This window comes from Strix aluco, chromosome 22 (assembly GCF_031877795.1).
Source record: "Strix aluco isolate bStrAlu1 chromosome 22, bStrAlu1.hap1, whole genome shotgun sequence".
Classification (NCBI taxonomy): Eukaryota; Metazoa; Chordata; class Aves; order Strigiformes; family Strigidae; genus Strix; species Strix aluco.
Window position 1 is genome coordinate 7,868,336 of NC_133952.1, and position 23,848 is coordinate 7,892,183.

Genomic DNA, 23,848 nt, shown 5'->3' on the forward strand with positions numbered 1-23,848 from the left:
TTTCCATTTATTTAATATTTTTATTTTTAATTTAACTTTTAAATTGTAACCCGTATTTTTTATTATTTTTTAATTTTTTAATTATTTTTAAATTTTCCATTTATTTAATATTTTTATTTTTAATTTAACTTTTAAATTGTAACCCGTATTTTTTATTATTTTTTAATTTTTTAATTATTTTTAAATTTTCCATTTATTTAATATTTTTATTTTTAATTTAACTTTTAAATTGTAACCCGTATTTTTTATTATTTTTAAATTTTTAAATTATTTTTAAATTTTCCATTTATTTAATATTTTTATTTTTAATTTAACTTTTAAATTGTAACCCGTATTTTTTATTATTTTTTAATTTTTAAATTATTTTTAAATTTTCCATTTATTTAATATTTTAATTTTTAATTTAATTTTTAATTTTAATTTTCCATTCAATAATTTTTAAATTTTAATTTTTAATTTTTTAATTTAAATTTAATGAATTTAAATTTAATGAATTTAACCAAAGGGCCATGTGCAGGGGATGCTTTTCCCTCCCCCTGCTGCCCGCCCAGCATCCCCAAAAGCCACTCCACAGCCATGAGAGGGCACCATCCTGCTGCCGCCAGCACCCTCCATCCCCAAACACCCCCCCATTTCCCGTTACTATTTGGCGGCAGGGTGCAAACCCGCGGCACTACATACATTTAGGAGTATTTCCACGCACGCAGCTGTGGGTTTGTGCTTTTTTTTTGCATGGCCGTGCACGATTTTGTGCACACACATGGATTTTTGTGCACGCACGTGGGTTTTTGTACACGCACCTGCCCTCGGGGACACGCTCGCTCGCTTTTCCGCGCGCACGGGCGGTGGGTTTGCAGGTGCAGCGCGACGGGAGGATTATACAACCCCACTCACCCCTTTTTTCCTCGCCCCCTTTAACCATTTTAATTTGAATCGCGGTGCTGGCAGAGCAATACCCGTGTACCGGACACCACAAAGTGTCACCCAGGGATGAAAAAAGCATCTTCCCGTTTAAAACAAACCTTGCACCCAGCAAGAGGGGAGGCCAGGAAAAACCTGCAGCCCGTTTTTATTTCAAAGGCCGACGGCCGCCACCGCTGAAGGCACTTTGCAGGGATGGGGAGAGGGATGTGGGGAGGAGGAACGTTCGGTGCTGGAGCCGCTTCAGGGCACCATGTGCCACCATTTGAAGGCGAAGGGCTTGCGCCGGACGTTGGTGCCGCAGTGGACCTCCCCGGAGAGGATGTGGTAGGAGAAATAGTCGTCGATGAAGGTGCAGGTGAGGCCCAGGGGCTCCAGCAGCGCCCGCACCCGCTGCTCCAGGCAGCACTGCCCACCCACCAGTGGTCCGAAGGGCTTGGGGATGCCCAGGTGCCTGCCCAGCACCAGCATGTTCACCTGCAGCACAGGGGTGCTGGTGAGGGTGCAAATCCCACCTCAAACTCACGCCCCAGGGGGTCGGGGCTGGGGGAGGATGCTGAGCGTTACCATGTCGGGGAAGAAGGCTTCGGCGCCGGCAGCCACGTCGCCGCGGAAGAGCTGGGGGATGTCGAGGATGTCCGGCTCGGCCAGCCCCAGCGCCCGCTTCAGGATGTCCCTGTTCCAGCTGATGCAGCTCTGGTGGGAGCAGGGGGAGAGGTGTCAGTGGGGGTACGGGGGGATGGAGGGACAGAGGGAGGAGTGGGGGGAGGGATGGGTGATTGGAGGGGCAGAGGGATGGATGGATGGGGGAATGGAAGGATGGACAGAAGGAGGGGTAGACAGAGGGATGGGTGGGGGGACAGGGACAAAGGGATGAGTGGGCAGATGGAGGGACAGAGGGATGGACAAAGGGACAGAGGGAGGGGTGGATGGACATGGGGATGGAGGGAGGGATGCGGGGATGGACAGAGGGGCAGAGGGAGGGATGGGTGGATGAGCACAGATGGAAAGAGGGAGGGAGGGACACAGAGATGGACAGAGGATTGGGTGGAGGGACACAGGGATGGAGGGAGGGGTGGATGGACAGAGGGATGGGTGGATGGACACGGAAAGGGATGGAGGGAGGGAGGGATGGACACAGAGATGGACAGAGGGATTGGTGGATGGACACAGATGGAAAGAGGGAAGGAGGGAAGGAGAGAGGGACACAGATGAACAGAGGATTGGGTGGATGGACACAGGGATGGAGGGAGGGGTGGATGGACACAGAAAGGGATGGAGGGAGGGAGGGATGGACACAGAGATGGACAGAGGGATGGGTGGATGGACATGGATGGACAGAGGGATGGGTGGACACAGGAGTGGACAGGGATGGGTGAATGGACACAAGGATGGACATGGAGATGGATGGAAAGCAGGATGAAGGGACACAGGGATGGACAGAGGGTGGAATGGGTGGAGGGATGGAGGGACAGAGCAGCAAAGGGATGGAGGGATGGATAGAGGGATGGGTGGGTGGACAGAGATGGACAAATGGATGGAGGGAGGGACATAGGGATGGAGGGAGGGGTTGATGGACAGAGGGATGGGTGGATGGACACAGATGGAAAGGGATGAAGGGAGGAAGGGATGGACACAGAGATGGAGAGAGGGATGGGTGGACACGGGTGGACAGAGGGTGGAATGGGTGAAGAGATGGAGGGACAGAGGGATGGGTGGACAGATGGAGGGATGGGTGGGTGGACAGACAGAGGGACAAAGGGACGGGTGGATGGATGGATGACTGGACAGAGGGTTGGAGGAATGGAAGGACAGGGAGGGCTGGAAAGGAGCCCCCTGCTCCCCTTCCTCACCTGGACATAATTATTGAACTTCCGGAGGCCTTCGTTAGCCAGAATCTCATTTATCGTGGGCTTGGGCACCCCCTCCAGTCCTGCAGCACAGATAACCCGCAGGAAGTCTTCCCCCAGCACGTGTGGGACGAGACTGCCAGGTCTGAGCCAGGAGCTCCCCCATTTCAGGGGTCACGGGCAGTGAGCTCCATCCCAACCCAGGAAATCAAATTTTTTAATTAATTTTTTAATTAATTCTGCTTAATTCTACCTCCCATCCTTTCTGCAGGCAACGCTTTCCAGCCATTAGCTGGGTTTTGGGGTGTTGTGCATTTACCCGCCCCATTGCATTTTGCAGGAAAAAGGGAAAATGAACCCATTGAGCCCCATTTTTCATCCCCCCCCCCTACCCTCGAACATTGCTGCCTCTCCAAACCCCTCCTCTTGCTTCTCCTTCAGGAGCTGGTAGCAAGCGCTGGGGCTGGCCAGGAGCAGCCGAAAACCCTGGGGAGGGAGGAAGGGATGATTTAGGGGGGGAGTGTAAAGGTTTCACCCCACTTTTTTCCCTCCCTTGGACTCGTTACCTTCCGATCAGGCGCAGGGACAAAGCTGAGAAACTCATCTACGTGGCCGACCTGGAGCCAGTCCGAAAATAGCTCCACCGGCGCCTGCACTTGTTGGGCGACCAGAAAATCCTTGACGGCTTTTGCCATCCTCCGGCCGCCGAATCTGGGGGGGCACAAGGGGAGGGCTGCCATTTTAGGGTGCCCGAGGTGATGCTCTGCTTGCAACCAACCTCAAATGGTGCATAAAAATCCTTTTTTGGAGTTTTTTTTTTCAGTGCTCTGACCCCTCCATCCTGCATCTCACCTGGGGAAGCTGCTGCCGATCAGGATGCGGCCCAAGGGGTACTCCTTGCCCCGCACCGTCACGGGGGGGCTCACCTCCAAATTACCGAAGGAATCAAGGCTGGAAGCACCCTCCGGCGCTTGCCGGGCCACGTAACCAAAATCAGGGCCCTGGATGGGGAAAAAAAAGGTGATAATGGTTAAAAAAAAAAAAGCCTTAAGCACCTAGAAGTGCAGCGCACCCAAATCACCCTCTGTGCTGGCTCTTCCCTTCCCAAAAAATGCAAGAAAAAAATAGATGTATTCTATTTTTTTTATGGGTTTGTAAAGCTTTACGCCTTGCTGGGGGAGGGAGGAGGAAGGGGTTGGGTACCAGGATGCTCTTGACAGGGAAATCCTTCAGCCCCCGGTCGCGGGGCGAGTCGAAGACAACAGGGAAGGTCTTGTGGGGGGCTTGCACGTAGCCAAATTCAACCTCGTCCTGGAGAAGGGATGGAGAAGATGAGGGGGAGCCCCCCTGGAGCTGCTGCAGCAAGGATGGGGCTGGGCATCATCCTGCACCCACCTGGATCCATCGGTCCTGGCGGTTCTCCAGCAGCGGGCAGACGGTGAGCGGACACTTGGCTTTCTCGGCCACGGCACCCACGGCTGCCACGAAATCCTCGTTGTCATCCACGCTGGGGAGAAAAATGGGATATGGGAGCTGATCCAGCACCGGGCAGGATGCGGCCGCCCACCCAGCACCCACCTGCAGACAAAGACCTCCAGCGGTGCTGCTGTGTTGGGGGTCATGATCCACGGAGCCACGCGGAAAACCACCGTGTCAGTGAATATCGGAGTCTCCAGCAAACCCTGGGGTGGGAGGGGGACAGTGTTTGGGCTCTGCTCCCCCCTCTTATGGCTCACCCCAACCCCCCACAGTGGCCAGTACCTTCTCAGGGCTCTCCAGCAGCGTGATGTGGAAAGCCACCAGCCCTGAAAAGCCAACGTCGGGGAAGGCGAGTCCCTCCACATAGAAGACGCTCTCCTCCTGATGCCGGCTGGGTTTGACAGTGTAGGCCAGCTTCGAGCCCCCCAGCACGTGTTTGTACTCCTCCAGCGCGATGCTGTCTGTGGGTACAAGCGCCGTGCAACCCCCTTAAACAGCTGACCCCTTTCCCGCAGCGTTTCAGCTCTATTTTTTTGCTAAAACCTTGCAAAAAAGGCGTATTCGACCCCGTGGAGCACGCACGGGGGGAGCAAAATCACTCGGTGCGTCAGATAAAACCCCACCATAGGATGTAGGTGGGATGCTGCAGAAGTGGTACCCGCTTTGCTGCAAGCATTTGGCTTGAACCGCAATAATTTGGGGTGTCTTTTCCCCCCCCAAACCCCGGCATCGGGCACTCACTGCCGCCGTAGAAAACACCAACTTTATCAGCGTCACCAAAGTCCACGTGGAGGACGAGGCGGTGGCCGGTGAAGATGGTGCGGGGACCTCGGGTCCGCAGCACCATCTGCGACATGTCCTTCAGGTCTGGGGTGGAAAAGGGGTGTAAGAAAGGGAAAATTGGGGGGAAAAAAAAAATAGGAAAACGGGGGTTTCTTGTATGGGATGTGCCGGTACCGGCATAGGAGCGGATGGCGGTGTCGCGGTTATCCGGCGTCTCGGCTTTGGGATCGTCGCGGTCGCAGTTCACCAGCAGGATGGCCCCGTGGCCATCGGGACCCCATGTCCATGTCGTCTAGTGGGGGGTGGGGACACCGAAGTGGGGCTGGGAGTGTCAGCCATCACCCCACCCCCATTCCACGGTGGTCCCGGGGGGCTCCCACCCTTTCTACCTTATCCAGCAGCGTCCTGCTCACGGCCCCGCTGCGGGTAGCGTCGGCATCCAGTGAGACCTCTGCAGGGAGAGGGATGCTGGTGGAGGGGGGGGGACATCCCCACGGGTGCCACAGTTTGGGGGTTCCCCCCCTGCCACTTACCCACACAGGTGAGGTACAGCATGGCTCTGCCCACGGGCACCCCGCCAGCCTCCCTGAAATAAGAAATCCTGACCTGCAACAAGGAGCGGGTGCTCGTCACCGCGCAAAGAAGGGCCGGATCCCGCCGGCAGGCCAGCACCCACCTTTTCATCACCCACGTCCTTGCTGAGAGCATCCATGGCCAGCAGCACCTCGGCGCCGGCAGCCAGGGGCCAGCGGCCCACGCTGGAGGGCAACTTGACGCTCTGCGTCTCGTGCACCACGTAGAGCTTCACGCCCGGCGTCCCCTGCACGTGGAAGGCGATGGCGTCTTTGGGTGCAGATCTGGGGAGGGGAGGAAAGTCCGGTGAGAGCCCCAGGTGGGGGTATTGCTGGAATAATACAGTGCGCAGCCTCTAGGGGATGAAAATCCTGCCCCGTGCGAGGAATTTTGCAATATCCGAGGAATCCTGCAATGTGCAATTGCAGCAAGTCCTGCGAAATGCGATTGCAACGCGTCCCGCCCCGTGCAGCTGCAATAAAACCTTCAACACGCAACAAATCCCGCAAAGCTCAGCTGCAACCGGTCCTGCAGAACGCCCGGAATCCTGCACCGTGCGTCAAATCCTTCAATAGGCAACAAATCCTACAAAATGCGATTACAACAAATCCCGCAAAAGGTGATTACAACAAATCCCACCAGAGGCAACAAATCCTGCAAAAGGCAACGGCAACCAATCCCACGATATTAATTGCGACAAACCCCGCGATATGCGCAAAATCTGGCAATATTCAGGCACGTCGATGCAAAATGCAGCGAGTCCTGCAATATGAAATGGCAATAAACCCCGCAATATTAATGCCAATAAACCCTGCAACGTGCCCCAAATCTTGCGATATTCACTTGCAACAAAGCCTGCAAAATACAACAAACCCCGTAAAATGCGATCGCAACAAATCCTGCATTTTTCCATCGCAGTAAAACCTTGGAGCTCTTTGAGGGTTTTTTTTTTTTGACACGGGGCCTCCCAAATATTCGCATTTCACCCCACAGCAGCGCCAGCCCTGACCAGCTGCAGCCCCTTAAGAGCGAAGCAAAGCTGCAACAGTTGGGCAGGCTGCAGCTCGCGGCGCTCCGCCCCGGTGCAAGAGGCCACGGGCGATGGGCCAAGGAGCACAAATCCTGACCCGCGAGGAGGGAAGCACGGATCCACACCGATCCGTGTCCAGGGTGGAGGGGAAAAACCCACCCTGGGGCTAGTGGGAGAGGATGGGGTGCTGTCAGCAGTGAATTTGGATGCATTAAGGAAAATAAAACCCTGAGTTGCTGCTTGAGCTGGGCTTTAAGGAAGCAAAAAGCAAAACCTGCTGCTAAAAAACACTTGAACTTGGGCTGGGGCCAACCAGGCAGATAAAACACCCGGTGCCCGGAGGTGACGCCCCGGTGGTTTCACTCTCCGCATTCCTCCGAAACAGGGAAATATTCCATTTTGCAGGAGGATGCAGCAGCCTCTGGCAGGGATGTGAAACTCAGCCTGGGGCATCGCTTAAAGCTTCTGGGGGGGCTTTTTGCACCCCAAAAACTACAAATCCCCCTTCAAGGGGCCACCACATCGTGATTTGGAGCATCCCCTTCCTCCCGGGACTTGACCTCCCCTGAGAAATCCACCCCAAGCAGCAGCATCACCCCCACCCCACCCCACCCGGAGCTATTTTTTTCAGCTTGATTAATGGAATAAAGTCAGAAAACAAACAAAAAGACCCAGATTTTATTTTTTTCCCCCCAGCGTCGTGGCTGCTTACCCGCAGACATCCAGGGAGAGTTCGGTGCCCAGCACACAGACGGTGCTGGTGGGACGCTGGGTGGAGAGCTGGACACGGCGCTGCTGGGCCATGCCGGCGGGCCCCTGCGGCACCCTTGGGTGCTGATGGGTGGCACGAAGGGATTTATAAAGCCTGGCTGCTGGGAGGGGATTAACCAGAGCCCAGCTTAATCCCACCTCCGGGCTCCCAGCCTCTGGGCTGGGTGTGCGAGGTGCCCGGCCATGCTTCCCAGCAATGGAGCATGAATCAGTGCGGGGGGGAAAAAGCACCCCAAGACACCCACGAGGGTTTTTATTTTCTTTTTAAGAAGCTCAGGGGTGGGTTTTTTTTCCTCTCTTAGCACAAAGAGACGCTGATGTGACCAGTCACCCTTAAACCCACGCCGTAAAATATTCAGTGCGACACCCGAGCCGAACTGGGGACGTGCCAGCGCCAGGCTCAGAGGGGTTTTATTTCTCCTTCTAAAGGGTTTTATTTGCCTAGCTGGAAAAATTGGCTTAAATTCTTATTTAAGCTGTGTGCTTGCCCCATCCCCTGGGTGCTGCAGGCCGGGGGGTCGGTGTGTCACCTGCGGTGGGGACAGCAGACCCTGTCGCGGCTTTAATCATCTTTGTTTTAATTAAATCCTTGTCTCGGCGTGGGAGAGCCCTTTACCGATGCAGCTGTCCCCCCACCAACTCCCTGAGGGGTCATGCGCCGCTGGAATTTAATATTGCTCCTCGGGGCTGGGGAAACTCAGCAGAACCATAACTGCAGGGAAAATGGGGTTAGAAATCATCTTTTGGGGGAAAAGAGAGGTGCCAAGCAGGATGCATGACCCTGTTTGGGATACTCCAGCACTGCTTGCAAACACGACGTCGCAGCAGTTTGCACTGGAGGCGTAGCTACGCTTTTACACCTCAAAAAGTGGCGCTAGAAAAACAAATTGCCCCAAAAAAAAGTGGTTTTAGCCCCATAGTAGCTCTCAGGGTTGCAAAGGGCTAAGTGATGCCTGGGGCAGGGGACCGGTTTCGGTTCCTGGTGCTGGTTCCTGCTGGGTGAGGGCAGTGTGGGCAGGAGAGACAGGCAGGGGTGCCAGCTCGGCCCGGGGAAATGCCACGCTTTGTTTGCGATGAAAAGAGGGAGAGAAGGAGCAGCGGGGCCGCTGCGAAGGGAAAAGGAAATTGTTTTCGCTGGGGAAGGTGTAATATGATTTGCACAAGGAGGGGGCTCTGCCTCCGCGCCGTGCCGGGGCGAAGAGCCCATCTCCCAGCTGGGAGGTGGGTTTTTGGTTGATAAAGGGAATTTTGTGGGGGGATTATTATCTACAAACCCAGGATAAGGGACTGTAAAGACTCTTTAGCAGGGGGATGGGGTCTCAAACCCACAGCAGCCTCCTCACTGCCAACTCACATGCACCACACTCCTGAAGACACCCCGTGTTGTCCCCATCCCACATGTTGTCCCCCCCCCGCTCCCATAACAAAGCCACGTGCTTAAAAAAAGGTTTCAAATGATATTTTCAACCCAACAGCTGAGGAAGGAAGGACGGAAGATGCAGAAGAGCTGCGCCCTCGGTGTTAATGCAGCTTTATTGGTGAAACCCTTTATTTTGATGCATCTTCCGATGCACCCAATGCGCCTTCATCCTCTGGTTGCAGGAGCCGAGCCCGTCCCTGGGTGTTTCAGGGCACCATGTGCCACCATTTGAAGGCGAAGGGCTTGCGCCGGACGTTGGTGCCACAGTGGACGTCGCCGGAGAGGACGTGGTAGGAGAAATAGTCGTCGATGAAGGTGCAGGTGAGGCCCAGGGGCTCCAGCAGCGCCCGCACCCGCTGCTCCAGGCAGCACTGCCCACCCACCAGTGGTCCGAAGGGCTTGGGGATGCCCAGGTGCCTGCCCAGCACCAGCATGTTCACCTGCAGCCGGACCAAAAATATCAGTGTTTTCCACCCAAAAGGTGTGTTTGCATCAGGGGTGGATGGAAAAAGAGGGGTGGGAGGGCGGGAAGTGTCAGGGGTCTCACCATGTCTGGGAAGAAGGCATCTGCGCGGGAGCCCCTCAGGATGAAGAGCTGGGGGATGTCGATGATGTCCTGCTCGCTCAGGCCCAGCTCCTGCTTCAGGAGGTCGCGGTTCCAGTCGATGCAGCGCTGCGGGGAGGGGCCACCTGGAATTGCCACCCCTGGCCCTCCCAGCCTCCCAAATCCCACGCATGGACTCCCGTGCGCCCCATCGCATCCTGCCCAGATCCTCACCTGCTCCACTGCATCCCACCCCATCCCTCTGAGCAACCTCCTGGAGCCGTCCCCAACTCGAAAAACCTCTTTTTCCTTTGGTTTTGACCCCTCTGCAGTCCCCTGGGACATCTCCCAGTGGGACAATGGGCTTGGGTTGACCCAGCACCCAAGGGTGTCCGGTTCCTTCATGGCTGCTCTTCTCGCCCTCCTGCTTTCACCCAAATCCATGACTGCAAAGACCCACCTGCACATGTTTGTTGTCATTCTTCAATAACTCATCTTCCAGGATCTCGTCAATGCTTCTCCTCTCAGTGCCCCTCAGCCCTGCGGGGGGGCGGGGAGCAGAGGGGTAAGGGACACCAGTAAGGGGTGGGGGTGGTCCTCACCACGCTGCGGGGTGCCCTCGCCCACTCCCTTACCGACAAGCTGCGTGGCTTCACCATGGCCCTGCCTCTGCTTCTCCTTGAAGAGCTTGTAGCAGGCGTTGGGGCTGGCCAAGAGGAGCCGGAAACCCTGCAGAAAAAAATCCCGGAGTGGGGGGTCACGCTCTGCTGTAGGTGGGATATTTTATCCTCCTGCCCTGCTGAAAGACACCGCGCTGACCGCAAAGCCAGCCTCAGGCATGGCAGGGTGCATGGGATGCCACCATCACAGGGTGCAGGAGGCCACCCAGGGACTTGCCATTTTCCAGGAAGACACCCAAAAGAAGGTGCATTACCCAGTCCCCGCAGGGGGGACGAGCAATTGCAAAAAAAAACCCTTTTTTTTTTTTTTTTTTTGCATTTGCAGAAGACATCCTGTGCAGGAGCAGGGACAGCTCTGGGGACCAGTACCTTCCTATCATAAGCAGGGACGAAGGTGAGGAATTCATCCACATGGCCCACGTTCAGCCACTCCGAGTAAATCTCCACCGGCGCCTGCACTTTCTGAGCATAAAGAAAATCCCTGACCGCCTTGGACATCCGCCGGCCAGAGGCCCTGGGGAGCAGAGGTAAGAGGAGAAAATGGGTGCCCATCGCACCCTTCCCAAGATTTACCCCCATCCTTCCCCCAAACGTCATGTCAAGGGGGGAAGATGCATCTGCACATCCCATTTTTATGGGAAACGCTGGGAAGAGTCTGGAAATAGTCTGTATAATATATATCTATATTATATATATTAATATATACAAATATATATTAATATATCTACATTGCATAGTAATATATAGCACATCAATATCTGCAAAAATATTACGTTACTACATCTATATTATATATTAATATATTCATATTATATATATATTTATATATATCTAGGCCAAAGATGTCTATAGGCAATTGTGCATTACATCCCCCATTCTGCTTGGGCACCTTTGGATTTAATTTCCCCCGTCCTCGTGAATCTTAAAACGCTCCTTACACAGAGCTTTGCGCGGGGGCGAAGTTTTCTTAGACAGACAGCAGCAGGCTGGGAAAACATTAATTAAACTTCTAGTAATAAGGGATAATTACGGTCCCAGCGAGGCTGGGAAAATGCCATTTACTTGCCGCCGTAACCGAAGCAAGTCCCCCGGCCTGCAGCGGGGCTGGGGTCGGAGCATCCCGTTTGTTATCCCGGATCAAACCCCATCTGGATTCGTCCCCGTTGTTATTTCTCCGGGAAAATAACCTCCTTTGTGGAGGATTTTGCAGGGCGCTGTTGTTCCCGCAGGGCTGCCTAGCACTGCCTGCCCAGAGCAAAACAATTTCCAGTTATTCAGGATTTTACCCTTTCCTGGATTTCCTGGCTTTTCCTTTTAGTGGGGAGAAAAAAGTAGCCTGGATGCTTACTGCGTTGTAGGATTGGAGCAAAAGCACCAGCAGTTTGGGAGGGAGTAAAAATCAGAGCAGTGGCAGGATTTTATAAGGGATGAAGGAATAGCAGATTGATTTGCACATTAAATCTGGGATTTGATGGGAATCAGCCCCAGATTCCAATTTTGATGGGAACCAGCCCCAAATTTCCACCTCAAAGGGTGCAACCCCTCCTCATGCCAGGGTTCTCAGTGCGTCCCTGCATTCCAGAGGGAGGGATCGAGCCCCCCCTGCATCTCACCAAGGCAGGGGGCTGCCAATCAGGATCCGGCCCAGGGGATACTCCTTCCCCCGCACCGTCACCGGCGGGCTGACGTCCAGGTTGCCGAAGGAGTCGAGGCTAGAGACGGCATTCCCGGGGGGCTCACGGGTCACGTAGCCGAAATCGGGGCCCTGGGGAAAAGGGGAGCAGTGACAGGGACCCCTCTGGGCAAGGGGATTTTGGGGGGAAGAAATCAGGGTTGGCGACGCAACGACGCACCAGGATCTTTTTAAAAGCAAAATCCTTCAAGCCTCTGTTCCTGGGCGAGTCGAAGACTACGGGGAAGGTCTTGTGCGGCGCTTCCACATAGCCAAATTCCAGCTCATCCTGTGGTGGGAAGAAGAAGAAGAGGAGGAAAAGGAAGAAGAGGAGGAAGAGGAGGAAGAGGAGGAAGGCTTCCTGGCAGGGTGATAGCCACCTCAGTGAGGCATGCGGTGAGGGTGGAGCAGGAAATGGGGCAAACCTGACAAAGCCCAACTGCTGCCCTTAACCCCAAGGGAGGCAGCTGTCTCGCTCTCCTGGGGGGGGTGACACCTGACACGGGTCACCCCTGGGGAAGCCACACATGACAACAATGGGCAGGGAAGCAGGACAGGGACGGCAGGGCTTGGGCACGCAGCAGGGAGCACACGGCACGTCCAGCCGGCATGTGCCGTATCCTCCTGGCAATGCCCCACGGGAGTGCCTCTTGCAATAGGGTCCTTCTTGTAATGTCCCATGGGGTCCCTCTTGCAGTGGGGACCCCCTTGCAACGGCCCACAGGGTCCCTTTCGCAATGGGGTCCCTCTCGCAATGCCCCACGGGTCCCTCTTGCAATGCTCCTATAGGTCCCTCTTGTAACGGGGCCTCTCTTGCGTTGTCCCATGGGGTCTCTCTTGCAATGACCCGTTGGGTCCCTGGACAACATCTCTTTCTGTGCTGGTTGCCACCACCAGCAACATTTCCCCGTGCTTTAGTTCACGTTTGCCTGGTTCACCTCTTAGGACCTCGGTGTTTCCCCAAGCACCTCAGCTAGTCCCTCCCAGGGGTGTCAGCAAGGGGGGTGACAACCTACATGCCCCAGGAGCCTGCAAGAGACCAGGAGGGCTGTGTATTACAAGCATCGATGGATGACCTGGATCCAGCGGTCGCTGCGGGTTTCCACCTCCGAGCAGATGGTCAGCTTGCAGTTGGCTTTCTTCAGCAGGACCTGGAGCCCTTCCAGAAAGACTTCGTTGGAGTCTGAGCCCCGCTGGATGCTGGAGGGAGAGGAAGGAGTGATCAGGAGAAGCCCCCCCAACTGTGCAGCCCATTCCTCATTCCTATATGTGCTGGGTAATATTCATGCTTGAGGTTAGACCCTGGAGAGGGTCCTCCAGCCTTTCTCCTTGGGGTTGCAATGTCTGCAGCAGTGCCAGTGCCCAATTAGAGCATGCATAAATCCTGGCTCACGCTACAGCTGCTACGTAGCAAGGAATGGCCAAAAGCTCCTCCTTGGAGAGTCCTCCAAGGCAGGAGAGCGATGGGTTGACCTCCCTCCTACCTGCAGACAAAAACCTCCATAGGCTGCTGAGTGTTGGGCGTCATTATCCAGGGTGCCACACGGAAAACCACCGTATCCGTGAAAATCGGGGTGCCCGGTGAATTCTGCAAGGGGTGAAAATGCTGGGGAGTGGATGTTGAAACTGACAAAGTTGGGGGACTGTGCAGGGATGGGGCAAACCCCACGTACCTGATGGGGGACCTCCAGCAAGCTGGCGCTGAAGGAAACCAACCCGGAGAAGCCCACGTCAGGGAAAGCCAACCCTTCAACATAGAAGGTGTTTTCTCCACTGCCGACATGGTCCAGCACGTAGGAGAGCTTGTCGGGCCCCAGCACGGGTTTGTAGTGGGGGTGTGAGTCACTCCCTGGAGAAACACCGAAATACCCAACCCAAGACGGGGTGACCAACCTGTCCACCGAGCTGGAAGGAGGCACCAGCAAGGAGGTGGCTGATGCCAGCGTGGTTTGCAGAGGAGCGGGTGTGCCTCCTCTTCTCTGGGGAACACACTTGATCTTCCTCCTACAAAGAGGACTCTATACCCTCAGGTCCAACCCTTTCAAGGTGCGTGGCTCGCATTAAGCATCTAATGATACACTTGAGTTCCCTGACCTGATTTTCGGCGGGGAGCTGCTGGGGATCCAGCCGCCGGGGTGTTCAAAGGCAAAATGTGCTGCCCGACAAGATGGGCTGCTTTGGCGGCTGGGTCATCACCCGCGCCAAAAAGGTGCCGGGAGCCACGTGGGGGTTATCCGCCCCGTGGGAATGTCAAAATTTCAGCAAGTCCGCTGAGGAAAGCCTGCCTTTATGCTTTTTCCCTTGATTTTTCCCATATAACCCCATTTTCTACAACAGCAGAGGAGTTTTGGGGATAAATAAGCATTTTCAGCAACTAGAGGTGCCCATGGTGAACAAAAAAATTAGGCTTCGCCCACCTTGGGATCATGCACAGAAGAAAGGAAGAAATACTCACAGACAGCGTGGAAAACCCGCACTTTATCTGCGTCCGACTCGGGGACATGCAGGACCACCTGGTACTCGGCAAAGATAGCGCTGGGCCCTTGAGTCCGCAGCAGCATGACAGACATGTCCTGAAGGTCTGCGGTGGGGAAAAGATGGAGACGGGGGATGCAGAGAGCGGGGATGGAGGTGTTGCAAGTAGGAAACACCCCAGTAAGGTCTTCTGGGTCTCCTTGCTCTGCAGATGGCACCTTACCTGCAGTGGTCCGTATGTCCACCTGACCGCTGTCCGTCCCCCCCGCGCCGGGGCTGTCCCGGTCGCAGTTGACCAGCAGCACAGCACCTTGCCCATCCGGACCCCATGTCCACTTAGCCTGGAGGAGAAACACCCAAAGGGGATGGGAGTAAGATTTCCCCCATCCCAGCCTCCTCCTGCACCAGGGAAAATCCCACTGCCACGGCCACGCTTGGAGGACAACCCACAGCATGCAGTCAAGGCTGGTGGGGTGACAGCAGTGATGCTTTCAAGCCACTAAATTTCCTAACCTCAGCTTCTAGCAGGGCCAGCAACGACTGTTTCAAACAGATCTTATCTTCTAACAAGCCAGAAAGTATCTGCCAGGCCTCATCTGGACAACACTATGCCGTTTCTAGAAATGCATCTCATCTCCATGTACAACTTGCACTGCCGATCGGGGTGCAGCTAATTACCTGAGTTTAAGTGCTTGGGCATATGCAGATTTGTTGCCAAAGGGGTAAATCTCTTGCTGTTTGCAAAACTTGCAGCTGACTCATTTAGTGGCATGTTTCAAGTCCAAAAAGGAAAAAGAAAGAAAAGAGTATTTTGTCCTATATGAGCCTTGGGGCTGGACTGGAGAGGCAGGAGATATTGGCACTGAATAAGAAAATAAAGTCTTTTCCTCCCCAATTAGTAGGTTGAGAATTTGCCGTGTTATTTTCTCTAATTCAGACACCAGAGACACCACCCACGTCCTTCTCCCTCCTGGAGATTTTCAGGGAATAGACTGCAAGTGGCTGCACCCTGAGTTGACCCTCCATACGTTGCAAAGCTTCTCATTACCTTGTCCTTCCCTTTGCTCTTCACTCTGCCATTACGGCTCAAGTCCACGTCCAGAGATACATCTGAAACATCAAGAGAGGAAAGGATACCACCCGGCAGGGGAACGAGCTCTTGGTTGCATTTTGGGCTTCTCCTCAGCATGAGTCACCCACCATTAACCCCACCTTCATACCCCAAAGCTGCTCCAGACCCAACATCTCCAACAAAATGGTGATAGAAAAGCCAGCCAATGGCTTTTTCATGCCTTTCTCCCTTCGGTCTCCAACTATCTTCTCATGTCTTGGTTCCCCCAGCAGGGATGTACTCACTTCATGGTGTATTTTGTGTTTTCACCAATTTCAAATTGACTGTAGCATTTTTCATGAAGCTGAAACACGGTGGAGGCATGAAAGTGTTTTCACCATGGTCGAGTGGACACCTAAATAATTACTAGACTTGGTGCAACGTTTGAGAAGGACTTTCCCTTACAGAGCTCTTCTTGGCCGAAATCTCTGCCTCTGCTGCAATAAAGTGGAGCTTGACCAGCAACTTTGGTGCAGAGAGGAGGACGTGGAGAAGCTGGAAATGAAGCTCTAAATCTAAGCAAGTGAAGAGCATTTGTAAGGCAAAAGCCCTGCGGACAGCAGTGGACCCAGTTGGCTCCAGCAGAGCCCATCAGTCGTGGGACGTGGGAAACCATCAACCTCTTCAGGTGCAATTTTGGGAAGCATATGCATGACTTAAGGACACAAGTCTGACTGTCATGTGAACACTTTAGAAAATCTCAAATTTAGGGTAATTAATCCATCCAAGTGGAAGGCTCTGCATCCAGACTGGTTGTCTAGACTCCCTTTGTAGTCAGCAGAGGAAAATAGGCATTTCAAGGGTATGATTCATCTCATCCTAAACTTCTAAAATAGGTCAGACAACTACACTTTGGTGCCTATTCCTCTCCACTAGCTGCAGTGGAGGTCAAGGAGGGGGACACCATCCAAAGTTGGGTGAGATGGTCTCCTTCGTATCCTCTTCCGCCAACGCAATGGTCTTGGCAAGCGGAAGAGGATGCTCAGTGTGTGCGTTGGGTGGGGACACGGCCCAGCCTGTGTCTTTTTTGCACCATATAAGGCAACGTAATAACATTTTAATTATTTCCCTCTTGCTTGTCAGCATCAGTCAACACCCAAACGTTCATTGCACATTGCAGATGGACAGCCCGCGCCCCCCACTTAACTCCCGTCCCATGAACTCAACTAGATCTTGGCACCACAAAGGATTGGCCGGGTTTGAACGAGCGTTGCTGTAATACCTACCTACGCACGTGAGATACAACCAAGCCACCGAAAGCTCATTGCCTTCCCGTCCATAGTATGAAATCTTAACCTGTGAAGATATCAGCAGATCATGACCCAAGTTCCATGTCCTGTCATGCTGAGTAGGTCTTTCCACTCATTGGGTTGACCAACCAACGCTATACACCAAGCCTTTGGAGAGTTCATCCAAGCCATTCTCCATTAATCATAGTTCTGCCGAACCATTTCTGCCTGCTTCAGCACAAAAACAGGCATGAAAAGAAGCCGTGGTTGCAGTATTTTTGCTGCCTGGCATGGAGCTTCTGACACCAGCTTTTGCAACCACCGCTATCTCTTATTTAGGGTACAAAATGTGATCTCCTTCTCCTTCTTAGTTTCATTTTTCATAGATTATAATTACACAATTCTTTTTAAGTTTGAGTCTTCTCCATGGAAATGAACCTCATGTCAGCATTATCTAGAAATGCTTGAGCCTGCCCATAATCCTTCCTTCTTTCCTGGAAAATTTGACTTATTTTTCTGGTTTCGGTGCATAAAAAGCAACTAACCTTATTGTCATTGACAGTCCTGCTGGTGACATCAATGGTCACTAAAATCTCTATATCAGGATCCAGGGGCCATCTGGAGTTAATCATGGGTTTTGTCATGGGGCTGTGGATGATGTGGACTGTAACCGCAGAGGTGGCATGGACATCAAATGACGTGGCACCTTTGGGGGTAGATCTGAAACAGAGAGCAGTGTTGGGTTACAGACCAAGTTGTCCCTCCTGTTCTCCTCTGTGGAGTCAAATACTTGAACCTGGAATTAAAATCCAGCCTTAACTGGATGGAAAGGACTCAGAAACCATCTTCAAGTGACGAAATGCGTCGTCTGAATTTTATATGTATTATCTCTGTGGCAGTGTTGAGCAAGCAGAGCTCCCGCTGGAGCTTCAGCACGTACATCTGTGGTTAAGCCTAGATTGCGAATTGCTGAAGTTTGGGCATCCAACCTCCTCCACAACAGCAAGAAAACCCCCAAAATTTCAGCATCCTGTGAGAAAACCCTGACAAAGAGCCAGGACAATTTTTGGTATCAGCCATCCAAGGAGATGGTTATCATGGGACCATACCTTGACCCAAGAGATGCCCTAACTGGAGCGGAGCCTGAATCCGAGCATGGAGAACCTGCACCCCACCTGCATGACATCCCTTGCCTTTGAAGTGCTGCCTACCTGCTCATTACAGCCCCAGCACCTCCATCCCAGGAGTGCTCCGACCTGTCTGCCATCGGAAGCCAGCCTCCCCAGCCACATGTGAAAAGGGACAGGGCAGTAAATTGTAACAGCGAGAAAAAAAAAAAAAAATTAAAAAACCCCACAGAAGAGATTCATTCCCGGTGTTGTTTTTGGCATGGCATCCCTGGTGCCTACAGCAGCTTGTAAGGGGAGATTAAAGCATCATCCCACTTGTCACCCCTCGTATTTAACATCATGCAATGTCGTAAATCCACCTGCAAGCTGTTGCATGCCATTGCATGCTGTGACTTCTCAAATTTGGGTCTATTTGCCCTGATTTTATAGCCCTCTCACGTAAGCATCGCCACCAGATTCCCACCATGCTCCATTTTCTGTCACAAAACAGCCCAAACCACAGTCAAAGCTTGTCACCACCAACTTCCCCCCGCCAGTGCTTTCCAGGAACAAAATGATCCCATTTTTTTAGCTGGAAGAGCATTCACCATCTGCTTTTTTGGACCAAAGCTCAAATTTGTTACTGAGGAGCCAAATCAGCCCATTTTGGGTCTCAGGCTCCATGTTTAAATGGGAGCTTGCTTTGAGTCCAAATCCAGGAAAAAAAAAAAATGCAAATAATAGGTTTTATATATTCCCATCTGGCTGAGAGGAAAAATAATACTTCTTAGGGCAGCTAAAACTCAATCTGAAGTGCTTCGGGGGGACAACAGCACATCCTGGCCCAGCTCCAACACACAACCCCCATAATTGCCCTGGATGCGATGCTGACTGGCTTGTCCTGTAGTCTCTATCATTATAAACGTGATTTATTAAATAATGACAATGTAACAGCAGGGTAAATACAGCCTCGTATCTGGCCAATAAAGCAACCCCCATATTTAATGCTGGAAAAATCTCTTTTTGTGAAATCACCCATGCAAACCCGCTGGTGGATTTTTTCTGCCTGAGCCACACATTTTATTCTTTCCCCCATTTTAGCTCTGGCCAAGTTGCTTGACTTGAATTGCTCTTGCCTAATGTTTTCACAGCCAGAAATAGATCCCACTTAGCCAGGGTGTGCATGGGTTTTGCCTGCAAATCGTCATGGCTCGGCTACGCTTTGACACCTCGCTTTTGCCGGGGCCAACATCCCTCCTCTGGGTGCAGCTCCCTGTGGCACATCATCCCCTAAAACAGACCCAGCAGGACATGTCCCCCGTGCACGGAACCAGCTTGACAAATCCTTGGATGAACTCATGATATGGGCTCAAAATGAGCTCTGATTTTCCCTCTAGTAGCCATTTCTCCTCTAAGCAACAAGCAAAAACACCACTGGGCTCCCCCAAAATCCATCAGCCCTATGGAAAACAATGAGGATACCCCAATCCCAAGCCTTACCGGCGCGTATCGAGGAAGACCTCGGTACCCAACACGCAGACGCCGTAGCTGGCGTGGCTGGTGGACATCTGCACAACGTGACGTTGGGGCATGATGTGCCGGGGACTGCGGCCGCATGTGACGGAAGCTGCTGTCTGGCTTTGTAGGTAAACCAGCACGACTGGATTAAAAGGCAGGGGAATTTAACTCCTCCTTCCCTCGATGACGGGGTTTAGCCAGGGGACCCTGCCGTCTCCACCTCCACCACCCAGCAAGCTGCCGCCCCGCGCGGGGAGATGGAGGTGATAAGGCAGCCCCCGGGGGGGACAGGCGGCTCTGGGGAGGGGACACGACGCAAAGGGGCAGGACTGGGTGGGTGACACCCAGCCCTGCCCTAGGATGCTCAGCAGCGAGCTCTTTCGGGGCTTATTCTCACCTTTTTCTTCCCTTATAGCTCCATATAAGGACTCCAAAGCTTAATGCATTAAACATTTCAACTCCTCCTGTTGCTCAACGTGGTTGTTCAGGGTTATTACAATACACAGTATCATTAAAATAAAGCATTTTCTTTAAAACGACCCAAATTTTCCATCTAGCCTCTCCGCAGGTGACTCACGGCCTCGGCTACCCCATTAGGGCAATGCCCGAATAAAGCCTAACAAAAGGAAATGTTTGTTCAGGTCGGTCCTTCCCATCATAACAACTCCCGAGAAGCGCGACGAGCAGAAACGGGTGCAGGGAAAACTGGTTATTTGGCAGGCAGGGAAGGGGAAAAAAAACAAACAACAAAACAACAAGAGGCTTTCAGTGGAAATTATAAGTTCTCGGTGTTTTGCTTGGACTTTGCGTTTCGGGGGAATTGGGTTTTTTTGGGCATGCAGCAAAGCTCCCACGGGAAACATCCCCATGGCTGGAAGACGTTGTCTACTGGAGATAGCCATCTCTCTCCGGGCCATCCCAGGAGGTTTCACCTGCCTGCAAAGAGGGAAATGGGGTGAGATTAATCCTGCTGAAGCCGGGAAGGAGGTCTCCACTGAGCTCGGGGATGGACGCAGTAGCTAAAATGGAGTAAAAAGGCAGCACGGGGACGGAGAACGCACCAACAGCCCCGTTGCCGCAAGGTTCATCCTCATAGCAAGATGAACAAGGGGCAATGTGGTCATTAGCAATGCAACAGGCAGGAGAGGCTTGGAGCCAGGAGAAACCCAGTTTTGCGAGCAGCAGGACCCCCTGCAAGCCGAAAAGGTCAAAGCAGGCTCAGCGGAGCTAGGAGGACCGGTCCCTACCACTGCACCGAGCTGCACGTCCTCAGCTGCAGGAGCAGCAACCTGTGCGCACCTTCACCTGCAAGATCAAACCAGCTGCTTTAAACATCCCCCAGCCAGTCTACATTAAAGGGCTCCTTCTGACTTTAATTGCAGCAGAAAAAAACCCAGCACCGTGTCTCGTACGCGAGAGCGGCTTTAATAAGATCGTGGGAGCCTGCTGGGACAGCCAGGATGCTCAAGTGGGGAATGCTGGTGGCATTTCCAGGCTCTCCAGGACTTTGCCTTGCTTGAGATCTTAGATAAAACCCCATTTTTCCAAAACCCAGCACAAGCCGATCTCCTAATATTCATAAACTTGTGAATTTTATTGGTTCTTGAGCCTTCCCAGGGGAGGACGAGCCTTCCCAGGGGAGGACAAGCCTTCACAAACCCCTAAAACCCTTCAGCTGGGGCAAAGCAGAGCCAGCAGGGTGGGTGAGGACCTCGCTGCATCCTCTGAGGAAGAGACTGGCCATGGAAGCATCTCTACTGAAGAGAACTGCAAGTTGGATTTCCCACTCGTGGCTGCTGGTCACACTGGTTTGGACTGGGCATGGTGCTGAGCTTGCCGCCTGCTGTGATTTTAGCATCGTATCCTGCTCAGCTGGTTTGAGCCCTGTGCCGGACAGGGAACACACCTTAATCCCCACGGGGTCAGGCTGGTATGGTCTGTAATCTGGAGGGAGGTGGAGGATGGTGGTTTCGGGCTCCCAGCAAGCGTGAGGGCTTCAGCAGAGGGTTTGGGAGCATGTGCTTCTCCAAGCACACCCAGCATCACACCCATCCAGAAGGGATGGAGACACAGCGCCGAAACCTCATCTTCATTTTGGGTTTGGGATTTTTTTCGGCAAGTTTAGTCACGGCACAGTTTGAGCCACCACGGTCACTGCGGATGCTCGCTCAAGCCCAACGCACCTCATCTTTGTTGGGTGGTACCTACACTCACCTCTTCTTCCTCCTCCACCTGCTATTAGCAGGTACATGCCTGTGCACAGGGAGAATGACGATTTTAAGTCATCTGGCCCATTCAGAGCTGAGTGTTTCTTCCTAATAACACCTTGTCCTGCAAAGGTGCTATTAAGATCCCTGGTACACGACGGATGGGATCCCGCCTCTCCATCAGATTGAGTGAGCTTGGTAGACCTTGTTTTTTGAGGCTTAATTCATCTTTTTCCCAATTTCAGCCTGTTTCTAGTCATGATGGAGCAAGACCTGACCCCCCAGTGCTCCCCCAGGAAGCCCACTAATAGCCCAGACCCCCTTGGGGTGTTTCTTCTCACCCATCCTGCACCGCCACTCTGTCAAGGAAAGTTTGATAATTTCCCTAAGCTGATAATTACACCTTATTTATTATTCTGCGTGCGTAATTGCAGGCAGGAATTTTTAATAGCCATGTCAGCCTAATTACTTGCAACAGGGCAAGCATCGAACCAGTTATCAAGTCCCGCTCCGGCTTGCATGAGGGTTTATTTTCTATAGGTGCGTAGCTGTAACAGCACAGCAGGAGTATCCCAGGCAGGCACCAAGTCCCCTCCCGGGGACCTGCCTTCCCCATCCCACTTGGAAGCCAGGGAAGAAGGGCAGGAGGCTGGTTTGAACCAGCAAAAAATGCTTTTAAAGCCAGTAAAATCCAAGAGAGGTTGGTCCCCATCCTGGTAAAACACCCGTGGCCAGGACTCATCAGAGCCGGCTTTGCAACCACTTTCTCCTGGGTGAGAAAACACCAAAAATCCCCCTCGGTCATTTCTTCTCTGCAGAATAAAGGCGTCTGCCTGCTGGAAGACTTCATACCTGGCAATCCAAGAGCCAAGCACCCCGTAAAATTGCTTTTTCCCCCGGGGCTGGAGCTGTGCACATACCCCTGTGCTCGCCCTGCCCACGCTCTCCCCCAGCTTTGCATCAGATTTGCTGCCCTATAAATATCTCCCTCGCTGGAGCGTGCTGGATGCCTCCCCCAGGAAGAGCAATAAAGCCACGGGTGGGCTCAGCTTCCCCCAAGCTCCTTCATCCTCACCAGTGGGTTGGTTTCGGCTCCTCGAAGCTGCCTGCCTCTTCCAAAATAAAGCCGGCGCAGGCAGGAATGGGCAGGAACGGGCAGCGCCTCGTGGCTCGATTGGGACGGGCACCTGTTTGCACCTCCTAAACGCGAAAGGTCAGCTTGAAAGGACTCTGTGGGGGGAACATTTCCCTCCTACTCCTTGCAATAAGGCACGTGCCTGCAGGAAGGGAGCGACAAAACCACCCCAAAACTCCTCACCAAGCACCCACAGAGCTTAAAACCCCCTCGCACCTACCAGCTCGGTCCTCCTTGGGGAGAAGAGGTTGGGTGACGTGCACGTGAAAACCCTCAGGAATCATCTCGCTGGGGTTGTTTGCAAGCTCTAGCACTGGGATCTGTTCCCAGGTCCTTGAAATTAGGGCAGGCAGAGATCCATCAGCAGCGGGGAAGTTTATGCAGAGCAGCTCCTAATCTGGCAGATCTGATTTTTAAAAAAACTGAAGAACTCCTCTGACCAGATTGACTATAGCCACAAAACCACGAGCCTCCAGACATCTACATGTGTGTATATAGATCTATATATACGTCCTGTGACGGTTTACCGTGTCTAATCCCCCACCTGATAGCACAGAGCAGAGCCTGCATCACAAATAGCACTTTTGCCTCCTGAAAAATCCCATTCTTGCAGCATAAATCAAGGTTTATTTAGCAACTCGTGAGGCGAGTCACCCAGGCTTTCGCTGTGATGGGGACAGGCAGGTCCTTGCATTTGTCCCCAGCACCGGACGCAGACACGAAGAGGATGCCTCAGCCACCTCTCCGCAGTGTGGTTGCCCCCATGACCAGCTAGAAACGTTCCAGCAGATTTTAAAAATCACAAGCGATGCGGTGACCTTGGGGCCTTTCCGTAAAATGGGAGGGATTTGGGGTTGGAGGTTTTTTTGAAGAAAAAGAGGATTTAAACAGCATGTGTTTTCCTCACTGGCAACTGAAATTGGGTACAGGAACTGGGAAGTGAAAATGGTAAAAGAGAAGCTGCTTTTTGATCATTTTCTTCCAAACTGATGGGTTTACACCTCTGTTTCCCCAGGTCCCAGGAGAGCGCAGGGAGGTGAGGCCACCCTGGCCCATGCAAGGCCAGCTGCTAGCTCTGCTTTGGGGTAAAAAGAGGGAAAATAAGCCTCATACAGTGCTAGAGAACAGAGCCCGCTTGTGCAAACACGACGCAGTTTTGGTTTCCTTTTTTTTTTTTCTTTTTAAATTCTCTCTCTTTCTGGTTCCTCTTTCACCAGTGTTTCTTACTACTGGTGGTTTAAAAAGACAGGGGTTAAACAGATAAATCATGATGCTTCTCAGAAGAAGGAGCATTTTCCAGCTGCCAGCTGGGGCAGCTCCTGAGTCAGACCTGGGGTCATT

General features: G+C 52.7%; 2 protein-coding genes across 4 annotated transcripts; both read right to left on the reverse strand.

The window, feature by feature from the left end:
• Positions 1 to 1,034: 1,034 nt before the first annotated feature.
• LOC141933352 (protein-arginine deiminase type-1-like) lies at positions 1,035 to 7,644 on the reverse strand. Of its 2 annotated transcripts, none has more exons than XM_074847943.1 (16): positions 7,349 to 7,644; positions 5,710 to 5,890; positions 5,567 to 5,639; positions 5,423 to 5,484; positions 5,208 to 5,325; positions 4,992 to 5,117; positions 4,533 to 4,711; positions 4,350 to 4,453; positions 4,167 to 4,278; positions 3,975 to 4,082; positions 3,624 to 3,772; positions 3,338 to 3,482; positions 3,164 to 3,257; positions 2,775 to 2,854; positions 1,489 to 1,617; positions 1,035 to 1,398 (listed from the first exon to the last, which is right to left on the reverse strand). In XM_074847943.1, exons 1-16 carry the CDS (start codon positions 7,438 to 7,440, stop codon positions 1,165 to 1,167), a joined length of 1,986 nt encoding a protein of 661 aa, XP_074704044.1. In that variant the 5' UTR covers positions 7,441 to 7,644; the 3' UTR covers positions 1,035 to 1,164. The 2 variants fall into 2 exon arrangements, with proteins under 2 accessions (XP_074704044.1, XP_074704045.1); XM_074847944.1 differs by lacking the exon at positions 7,349 to 7,644 and adding an exon at positions 6,480 to 6,569.
• Positions 7,645 to 8,922: 1,278 nt separating this feature from the next.
• Positions 8,923 to 23,114, reverse strand: LOC141933366 (protein-arginine deiminase type-1-like). 2 transcript variants are annotated; one of them, XM_074847965.1, is made up of 16 exons: positions 22,728 to 23,114; positions 17,084 to 17,258; positions 16,536 to 16,605; positions 15,247 to 15,308; positions 14,422 to 14,539; positions 14,179 to 14,304; positions 13,397 to 13,572; positions 13,208 to 13,311; positions 12,800 to 12,923; positions 11,905 to 12,012; positions 11,665 to 11,816; positions 10,421 to 10,565; positions 10,007 to 10,100; positions 9,832 to 9,911; positions 9,375 to 9,500; positions 8,923 to 9,267 (listed from the first exon to the last, which is right to left on the reverse strand). In XM_074847965.1, exons 2-16 carry the CDS (start codon positions 17,180 to 17,182, stop codon positions 9,034 to 9,036), a joined length of 1,818 nt encoding a protein of 605 aa, XP_074704066.1. In that variant the 5' UTR covers positions 17,183 to 17,258; positions 22,728 to 23,114; the 3' UTR covers positions 8,923 to 9,033. The 2 variants fall into 2 exon arrangements, with proteins under 2 accessions (XP_074704066.1, XP_074704065.1); XM_074847964.1 differs by lacking the exon at positions 22,728 to 23,114 and adding an exon at positions 22,448 to 22,485.
• Between the last annotated feature and the right edge of the window lie 734 nt (positions 23,115 to 23,848).